Source organism: Amblyomma mixtum, chromosome 9, assembly GCF_055824585.1.
Source record: "Amblyomma mixtum isolate Tamu chromosome 9, ASM5582458v1, whole genome shotgun sequence".
In the NCBI taxonomy this organism is placed as follows: Eukaryota; Metazoa; Arthropoda; class Arachnida; order Ixodida; family Ixodidae; genus Amblyomma; species Amblyomma mixtum.
In genome coordinates, this window is record NC_143020.1 from 72370563 (window position 1) to 72381403 (window position 10841).

At 44.9% G+C, this 10841-nt stretch overlaps 1 protein-coding gene across 1 annotated transcript; it reads right to left on the reverse strand.

Moving 5' to 3' along the window:
• Positions 1-5100: 5100 nt before the first annotated feature.
• Positions 5101-10719, reverse strand: LOC149329677 (cytochrome c oxidase subunit 7A1, mitochondrial-like). The gene is made up of 3 exons (XM_089560402.1): positions 10560-10719; positions 9910-10017; positions 5101-5322 (listed from the first exon to the last, which is right to left on the reverse strand). Exons 1-3 carry the CDS (start codon positions 10572-10574, stop codon positions 5182-5184), a joined length of 264 nt encoding a protein of 87 aa, XP_089416528.1. The 5' UTR covers positions 10575-10719; the 3' UTR covers positions 5101-5181.
• Between the last annotated feature and the right edge of the window lie 122 nt (positions 10720-10841).

Consider the following 10841-nt stretch of genomic DNA (forward strand, 5'->3'; position numbering starts at 1 on the left):
CGCAGCTCCCATGGCCGCGGCCGCAAGCTCCGCCCCCTCCCCTCCTCCTCCCGCGGGCGTCGGCAGTCGGCGGAGGCGCCGACAGGTCAGCGAGCAAAAAGTGGAGAGGAGAAAGGAGCGAAGACGCGTAAATTCAAAATCCCGCCGCGGTGGCTCAGTGGTTACGGCGCTCGGCTGCTGACCCGAAAGACGCGGGTTCGATCCCGGCCGCGGCGGCTGAATTTCTTGAAGGCGAAATTCTAGAGGCCCGTGTGCTGTGCGATGTCAGTGCACGTTAAAGAACCCCAGGTGGTCGAAATTACCGGAGCCCTTCACTACGGCGTCTCTCATAGCCTCAGTCGCTTTGGGACGTTAAACCCCAACAAACCAAACCATCAAAATTTTGATGGGAGGTAACTCAGCTTCCACAAAACGTATTAAGAAAATTCTTGCTGGAGGATAATTGTGAAGCGGCATCCTTTAACATCCTAGACATACCGCAACTTTACTGGGAGCCGCTTCAGAGCCCCTTTAACATCCCAGGAATACCGCAACTTTATTGCGAGTCCTTTTCAAAGCCCCTTCATGAACTGCAGGTGCTTAAAATTAATCTGGAGGGCTCTACTACTTGCCGCCTCTATCTCTCTTCCTCAATTTGTTATCAGCTTCATCAACGTTTCGACTGAGGCAAAATGAAAAACTCTCAAGTCTGCTAATTGATGGAAATGCATGGTTAAGAACTGCAGGTGCTCAAAATTAATCCGGAGCACTCAACTACCTGACGCCTTGACCTCTCCTCTCTTCCTTGATTCGCTAGGAGCTTCATCAGTATTTCAACTGAGGCAAAATGAAAAACTCTCGAGTGTGCTAAGTGGTGGCAGTGCATGGTTAAAAACCGTAGGTGCTTAAAATTAATCTGGAGCACTCAATTACCTGATGCCTCTATCTCTCTTCCTCTATTTGCTATGAGCTTCACCAGCATTTCGACCAAAGTGAAATGAAAATTCTTGTGAGTGCAAAATGGTGGAAGCGCATGGTAAAGAACCGCAGGTGCATAAAACTCGTCCGGAGCGCTCCACTACCTGACGCCTCTACCTTCCTTCATTTGCTAGCTTCCTCTGCACTTCGAGGTGAAATAAAAAATTCTCGAGTTTGCTAAGTTATGGAAGTGCATGATTCAGAACCTCAGGAGCTTAATATTAATCCGAGCGTTCCACAACTTGACACCGCTATCTCACTTCTTTCATTCGCTATTATCTTCCTCTGTGCTTCTACTATGGCGAAATAAACTCTCGAGTGTGCTAAGTGATGGAAGTGCATGGTTCCGAACAGCAGGTGCTTAAAATTAATCCGGAGCGCTCCACTACCTGACTCCTCTATCTCTCTTCCTCCATTCGCTATAGGCACTGGTATGGTGGCACCACTGCTCCAGAACAAGTGGCGTCACCTCATGTGCAGCACGAGCAAAAAGCTGCTGCTCACTGTCGTGTGAGGCAGCGGAAGGAGGCTTGAAATGCGTGCTTTACGACAGCTTCAGCACGTTAGAACAGAGCTTCATTCGGCCACTTTTGTGCTTTGCGTCGCAGGCACACTCGCATACACCGTATTTGTGTCGTAAAATAAACTAAAAGCAAAGCAAAGAAAGCCAGTACCAGTTCTCGGCCGGGCGCGGTTTGGTGCACCCTCCTTCCATCCCATTTCTTCTATCCTCATGTCCTGCTTGGCTTGAAACAAAACACATCTCGGTGAGAGCTAGTCCACTGTTATTTCTCTAAATAAAGAGCTGTAGCGAACTATAGCCTATGCTATGGCATTGTCTTTAATTATGTTTATAAACCTACTACCATCCAACCGCTTCCTTTTTTACCGACTCTGCCATGTATTCGTTCATGTAACCACTGCACGTTATCTCTTGGTGCCTCAAGGAGACGATATTGAATGCATCAGGACCTGGATACGAGTTCTGCATAATTCTGATAAAAACTTTGTAACTTCCACGCACTATATGCTTGAATCGCATTCTTATTTTCTTTAGTGACTGCGCGTTCTTGCAACACCTCTTGCTCAGGATGAGTGCCTGATCATAGGAAACCATTTTTCATCACCTTGTGCGCTGTATTGCTGAACCCGTTGAACACATAGCACTGGCACTCTCGCCTTTACTCGTTGACACTTAGGCATGCCATGCCTTTTCGCCACTACAGCATAACATTACTACGTCTATTACTACGTAACATTACATTACTACATACATTACTACGCAACATTACTATGTCGCTGTCTGCTGCTTGGTCCTACGCGAGGCTTGCAAATTGCGCTTTTGCCAGCTGCAACATTTCAGACACGAAGACAACAGAAGCGTAGCGTTGGATATTGTAGTCACCCATCCCTCCCCACCTGCACTGTGGCAATAGATAAATAAATGGAGCCCGTCGTGGTGTTGCCGGAAAACTTCCAGTTAGTGACGTCACTCTCGCTTCGTCGTACCATACATTAGACACATACACAAGCAGTCACTATACACACGGCACAATGAAGTAATTACACTAATTAATCAATTAGTCCTTGTATGTCGTGATCATAGATGATCACATATCACACTTCAAGTCTAGACATACACCATCATAACCATACATGTCATAACTGTCACCCCAGATACAGCAAATACAGTGTTCTGACCATGCAAACACGCCGTGAGGGAAGGAAAGAATTGAATGAGTGAAGGAAGGTACAGAGAAAGATGACAGTGCGGAGAGCTGGGGATAAATTTCAACCGCATGGGTTGTTAACGTGCACGGACATCACACGTCCTGCTTTCTCCAACGCATGTGTAGGAGCCTCCAGTTCCAGTCTCAAAAAAAGAAAAACCAAATGCAAAGAAACAGGCTTTCCCCCCTTTCCTAACAGGAATTATTAATAGCCACACATCCACCTCCCCTCTGGCCTGCCAAAAGGGCTCTTTTTACTGAACAAAGTTCATAGCTACGGTAATGGATGGCCAAGGATAATCTTCACTAGTGGGTCCCATTACTGTATCAAGCAAGCAAGAATGCATTTTGCAAAGAAAAATATGCTTACAGTAAGATACAACTTAAAAAAAAACAGCAGTTGCTAACACTGGGCAGCAGTCCGCGGTGTCCTGTATTACTCTGCTGGCCAATCGCAAGTTGGTTGTATTAACTCTATGATCGCAACAGTAAACGAAATCAGCTTTTTAATGTTTGACTATATCAAACAATTCACATATCAAAACTCTATACCTCATAATTTTTTCTTGTGATAAGCTTTTTGTTTAGGTAACAAGAAACGTTTAAGTAGCGGTCTACTTTTTTATCGTGGAGGAATTCAGTGTGCGGAGGCTGAATGTGGGCGAAGCTTCGCTACAGATTTAAGTTGTATTCGACTATAGTGTCATTGTCTTCCCCACAAGCCAATTTAAAGAATTTCGAACTTGTTCCATTAAGAAATATTCAAACAAAAGCTGTTTATAGCCCACTTAGGCCTGAACGAGCAAGTTTTAGCTACATCATATAAAAGTATGTCTAAAAAAGTAACTAGTATTTTGTTCTCTGTGCTACTGGTAAAAGCCAAACGCTACAGTTTTAGCACAGTGTGATCCATGGCTGTGAGCAGCCATTAGTGCGTGTGCTTCCGAGAAGTGCCAAGTGCACATGCCCAAGGGCTTAAAACAGCATCAAACAATCAGATATAAAGTTTCGCGATGACAGCTTCAGTAGGCTTGCTTGCTTGTGGAAAGCCTAGCATGACAAAAAAACAGGATACAGGTCCGTAAATGCCATTAATATTTACTTAGTGTCGTGTAAACCAAAACCCTCTTAATTAAAAAAAAAAAACTCTCTGCTCTCTTTTTTTTAAAGGACACAATATGCACCTTCGCTTTATGTTTACAATGTATTATGCTCTAATTACAATGTAATAAAGATGGTTCGGTTTGGTTTATTGGGGTTTAACGTCCCGAAGCAACTCAGGCTATGAGGGACGCCGTAGTGAAGGGCTCCGGAAATTTCGACCACCTGGGGTTCTTTAAGGTGCACTGACATCGCACAGAACACAAGCCTCTAGAATTTTGCCTTCATCGAAATTCGGCCGCCGTGGCCGGGATCGAACCCGCGTCTTTCGGGTCAGCAGCCGAGCGCCATAACCACTGAGCCACCCTGGCGGGGTTATGTAATAAAGACGTACGAGCCTAAATGTTAAATCTGAGACTGTCTCGACGCAGACCCCATTTCAGTGATTACAACAAAATGAACAAGGTAAAAATCTATGCACCCATTGCTGTGCTACGCTTTCCACTTTAAAGGTATTCAGCTTAAAACATACTTTCAAGAAAACAAGCCTGAAAGCTAGCACATACTATGTGTAGATGCCGACAAATATGTTTATTTGGAGCGCTGCACCTTGTCAGGCGCTTTGTACACAATTGTGTATGCAGCAAACTCAGAGCTTTTTCTGTGAGACTGGTGCACCTACCAGTGATTTCATTGTTCCAGTCGAACTGAGCACCCTTCTTGTCGCAAATATGTTGGTTTTTTGTGCCATGTAGCGAACGCAGTAAATAATATTTCACTAAACAGTGAGCTAGGCAGCACGCCGTCCACAATTTTTGTGCAGACAGATTTCGTAGCAAGTGAAAACGTTGATTGTTTTTGCTCAATTTCGGGTGTAACGTGCGCTTTCGAAATGCAAAATAATTCCACAATTCCTAGGGTGCTTACCTGACATATGAGAACATTTCGATGTTACTATTTCTTACAAATCTGACCCTTTGTACGGAATTCCCCATATCGTAAAAACTTACCCGCTGGTCTTTCACGCTCAAAAACTAACGAACTCCCTTTCTTGAGGCCTGAATGTACTACTTAGGTGAAAAAATAACTGATTTCAAAAATAAAAAAAATGGTGCCTAAAAGGGTTAAAGTAATTTTTGGTGAAATATTTCAGTACAACATAGAAACAGCATTCGAGATGCTAAAAAGTGTACTTTTCAGAAATCGACTTTTTCGCGATTTTTGTCATCTTATCCCCTTACATGCCACAAAAGGAACAAACACTGAGGACAACTACACTCACAGGAATAGCAAGAAATGACACAAGAGCTACTACACCTTCCAACAGGTTGAATTAGCTTTATTTCCTAAATTTTACACCTCACTGCAAGCATTTCACTCGGACTCTCACATCTCATTTCTTGTGCTTGTAGATCAGGCCGTATAATGTGTAGAAGCACAACGCCACGGCAAAGGCGCTCGCAGCAAGAGTGGTTTGGTAGAGGACGGCATCCATCTTCCCACCCTTCAGGTAGACTGGCACCCCATCATCAACCTGCAAAAAAAAAGGTCAAGCCTGGATAAGCGAGAAGCTCTCGCTGCTTTTCAGCCAACTTCCAAGCTACCACTTCTGGATCGGTTCCGACTGTTGCTTCTCCTTCCATGGCGAGTGTCTGCGCCTGTTCTAGGGGCAAGCGCGCCTTATATACCCCGCCTTTCAAATGTGCACGGCTGTGGCGAAAGGTCAAACGGTGGCGAGGATGGCCGCCTCTTCTAGGGCCGCTGCTCATGCGTTCTCGCAACGCCTTGTGAAAGAACCTTCTCCTCTTGGGATGGCGGCGGTGACCACGCGGCAGCGGCGAAGGGTAAAACGGTGGCGAGGAGGAGAAGCGGCGACGCTCAGACGACGCAGTCAGCGCGCGGCAGCGGCCACCTGCGCTCCGCGCGAGGTCGCTCGGTTTCGCGCATGCGCATCTGTGGCTTTTTCTAACGACAGAGCACACGCGAGACTCTGAGTTGACTAGCCTAGTGAAGCTTTTCGCTCCAAAAAAACCAACTGGTGCCTTGATATTTTTCTGATGATAAACATAATCTGCATCAACAATTAAGTAAACCCTTCCATTTAGTGCAATGAACGAAAAACCGACGACAAACATCCCACACACATTGCAAGCAATATTTATCACACTGACGGGTACTTTGCTGCTGAGTGATACGACACAGGTATGTCACCTGGTTGCTGCTTTCGATGAACGTAAAAGGCAAGAATATCAAAAAAAGATTTCTGAGCACATTAAAGCAGCATACCGGGTGTTTCAGCGAACACTTTCAAAATTTTTCAAAAATAGGCTTTTTGGGGTACAAATACGATTTTTGCGGCATAGTATTACCATTGTTGGCGGACACCAGAAAACCAGTCAATCGTCTCAAAATTTTTCAAAAATAGGCTTTTTGGGGTACAAATACGATTTTTGCGGCATAGTATTACCATTGTTGGCGGACACCAGAAAACCAGTCAATCGTCTTAAGTAGTGAGATGGTTAACTAATTTTTAATAAATTTTTAACTATTAGAGTTAGGTGCCTAGTCACAATTGGAGACTTGTAGCCGGTTGTTTGTAATAGCCATATCAGTTTTTAGAATTTCGAAAACGAGATTACCCTTCGCGATGTGGCTCGATAAAGTTTGGCTTTTTCTACTAGTTACGCGCACTGGAGGGGCTACTTTGCCTGCATGCTTTCAAAACCGCATGTATTTTCACATGATGCAGCCATATTTTGCTGAGCCACAGTGGTGAGGATAATCTCGTTTTTGAAATTCTAAAAACTGATATGGCTATTACAAATGACCAGCTACAAATCTCTAATTGCAACCAAATGCCCATCTGCAATAGTTAAAAAATTACATTATCAGAAATTAGTTAACCAGCTTACCACTTGAGACAATTCACCGGCTTTCTGGTGTCCGGCAACATTCGTAATACTATACCACAAAACCCATATTTTTACAACAAAAAGCCTATTTTCGAAGATTTTCGAAAGTCTTCCCTGAAACACCAGGTACATTAGTGATCTTACCTCGTCCAATACCGAGCTTTAGTGCAGATTTAAAGGGATTTAAGGATTTTTTAAAGGATTTAACCGCTGGTCCTTAAGGCTAACAAAGTGTACTCCAAGACAATGAAAGCGTAGCAGGGGGCGGCAAAAAGTTAGGTGGGCGGATGAGATTAAGAAGTGTGCGGGGATACGGTGGCCGCAACTGGTGAAGGACAGGGTTAACTGGAGAGATAATGGGACAGGCCTTTGCCCTGCAGTGGGCGTAGTCAGGCTGATGATGATGAAGGGCATACTCTTGTAATTTTTGTTTTGGTGTTCATGCGGTGCAAGATCTGAACAGGCAAAGAAATGATGAAAACACTCTCAAAGAATGATTAATTACAAGTCCTTACTTCAGCAGTGGCCTATTGATTTGAGCCTCCGCCTCGCATGTGGAAGGTGTGGGGTTCGATCCCTAGCGCTGCTGGGTACCCACTGGTGGGTACAATGGGTACAAGCTTTCCCCTGCCTGGCGCTCGGCTTATTTAGGGTGAAATGCTTGGGAAATGGGCCTTCGACCCAACCTCTTGCCGCAGATGCCCTTGTGCAATTACAAAATATCAATTACAAGCATTTTTTTTTACTGCAAGTTTTGGTTTCGGACAGCGCCAGCGCGTTGGTTTGATGAAGCGTCAAATTCAACCCACTGTTGTGTCAGTGCTTATGCAGGCTAGGAAAATCTCTTGAGGTGAGGAGTTCCCCATCTCGCTTCATCATCAGATACCGGCAATCAGCCTCTCGGGTTGCATGTCGCCGTTGATGGAAAGACTACTGTGATAATACCACTTGATGCTGATTTTTGTGCATACGGAAATGTCGAAGCTGCTCACCAGCAGCGACTGTTTAGAATTACATTAAAATTGCAGCCACTCTTTACAATTACATTAAATTACGTTCCACTCAATGCCTACCACTGAATCTTTCTGGAATGTGTCCCTGCATGCTGAGGAAAATAACCACACCCTTTGTAAATCTTTGAAATTGTATGTCTTCACACCTATAGAAAACTGTGGGAAGTTGTATGAATCACAAGCTCTAGAACAGAGCATCCCTAATGGGCAAATGAGCAGCTTTTGGAAGTCTTAATAATTTTAGGAAGTACACAATTCTCAACGGTTCAGACGACTACAAGACTATCAGCAGGCACAGGCAGTGGACCGAAACCCTGCAAATAACACGCAACTCCAGTTTCCTCATCTAACTCTAACCAACCAACACTTAATCAACTGCACTAAGATATCTTTCATTCTACTGACTATTAGATTTGTTCACTCAACAGAATACAGATAATGCCCGTTTCACATGATGCGATTCTTGCCACAGCTCACTGCGATTTCAGCCGCACCGCGACAGAAGGGCACGCCGCTCCCGCCGCAGAGCGGTTGCGGCAGGCTTCCAACCAGTTGGTCGCACGCCGCACAGTCGCAGCGATCGTTGCGAACGAAGCGGCCGTCAGCCAATAGAATTCAGAGGTGTGACATCACAGGAAACGGCATAGTGGAAGCCGTCGAAACTGCACCAGAGGTATTTTCACTTTAGCGCTGCCGGGTCTGTTGATTTCTCAACATGCCACGTACATTATTTAATGAGCTGCTCATCGTAGTTGCATGCAAAAGCAAAAACTTAAGAATACCTTATTTGCATAAAGTACTTGATATTTTAATAAAAATACATTAATTCAATAAAAAAAATTAAGCTTAAGCGTGTTCTACGTTTATTATTGGTAAATTATGCCGGTGCCGCACCAACAGAAATCGCAGGCGCCGCAATCATGTGAAAGGGCTGTCGCAACTGCCGCCGCCGCGACTGGACCGAAGTTTTTCGTGCGCACCGCATCATGTGAAACGGCCTTAAGTTGACTAGAAACAGTGTCTACAAAATGAACCATTTCTACCGCAAGCCAACCAATACCTAATGGTATGATAAAATTCAGCATTTATGTGCCATTAAAGGGGCTCTGAAAGGGCCTTTAATAAAGTTGCAGTATGCCTGGGATGTTAAAGGACGCCGCTTCACGAAAATCTTCCTAGAAGAGTTTTTTTTTAAATGCGCTTTGTGGAAGCTCATTTATCAGTAGTCAAAATTTCAATTTCAGCATCTTTGCGCCTTTACCTCTCCTCTAGTTATTTTTTGCAAGTTGGAAGGTCGCCGCTCCTCCGCTGGACCCACTGCCAGGGGCGGAGCTTCCTGATCCGCCGGAGCTACGTGGCTTACTGGTAGTGGCTGCCCATGGTAGCTGCCCAATGTCTGAAAGAACCTAACCAATAGCTGTGTCTGAACTGGTGTACGCAGCAGTGGGCGACCGAGGAGGGTGAGAGCATGAAAAAGTCACCAGAAAGGCCTCGACCAACTTTCGCACGTGATTGTGGGTTCTCTGCTGCGTGTAGAAGTATATTATTTGGCTCATATTTTCATGACAACACGACACAGTGAATGAGCGAGTCGGTGTGCTCTCCTGGGAATGTTTCAGGGCCCCTCTAAGGGCCAAAGGATACGCACACCTCACTAACTACTACAGCCAAAGAGACACCGATTTATGAGAGCTTGTGAACTAGAATGGAAGCTTTCATATTTGAATTTTTCAGATCTCAACAGCTAAAATTTGCCCACCATGATTAGCAACTAAGCACCAAATAACAAGTCGGACACAAACATCACGAAAGAACTCGTCTAAAGACTAAACATGGTGAAACTATTTGCTGTATGACACACCCTCGTAGCGTGTTCATTAACGCTGCGCTATCTAGCTCATGTGATGATAACGATTACAGTTCGGCCGTGGTCATTTCACCATAGAGTGAAAGAGCAAACTGCATGCATGTGCATCGGATATACCATTCATTTGCTGATAAGGTCACAGTTCAACAGGGGCAGTTTCCCCACTTAGTACGAAAGTAAGCTGTGCACCGATCACTACTTTGGACGTATCGTTCATTGGCTAATAACGCCTGCAGTCCAACCGTGGGAGTTTCACGATACAGTACCCGAAGAAACTGTAAGAGACTAATGGTTACTTCGGATGCACGAAAAGTAAACGCTATACTAACACTAAACTGCTTCTGCAGCTCCTTGATCTGGGCGAGAGTCTTGTATTTCCTCGCGGGTGCAACCTTCGCTTGGAGCTGGGGAGCCCTGCGGGCAACCGTCGTCACAGTCTGGAAGGAGAATACACACACGTAAAATAAAAATCATTGTAAACGGATTTAGTAACATGCAAAAACAATAGCAGAACGCTGGGAGCCATAGTAAAAGGTCTAAACTGGCGTTCCTCCTGGACTTACAGGCAAATCACACCGTTAAGTCTTAAGAGTGCCACACTGAGCCTAAAAAGTAACTTCTCACACCTTTTTTTTCTCACAAAAGAACTTCAATAAGCCCCAGATCTCGACATCTAATACGAGTACGTGCTTCCCATAATAGCGCACAACGCGTTAAAGTAGGAGACCCCGCGAGCTCACCGCCTGCACTTTCAACACTGTCGTTTTAGGTTTTCACGTGGGTTTACATTGAAAGCAGGCAAGTTTCTGCGTTTTTCTTATCGGGAGGTAACTAGACGGCTCGAATGGCTGGGGCGGCAACATGGCTGATCTTGCGCAAAAAGTAAGCTGGCATCGAAACGCGGCTTTCGACAAGTTGAACCACGACTCAGCTGCGACAGAAATGATAAGAAGAGTTATCTAAAGGATTGGATACTTACGCGAACGATGTTCATGGCACCTATGGAAGCTTGAACAACTCCGAAACACCAAGTCGAGTTCGTCCTTCGATAAATGCCCTCAGTGCGAAGACACGGAGCCGATGGAGCGACCGACGCACCCCTATCGGAACAAAAGTTCGCTGACAGTAAAACAAAACCAGCCACGAAGAAGAGCCCAAAAAGTACGCAAAACTACGCAGTAAAATTCTGTAAAAGTTGTTGAACAAAGTTTTCAACACTTGTTTATTGTCTGAGTGGGCGCAGTGCGTACTAAGTGGATTG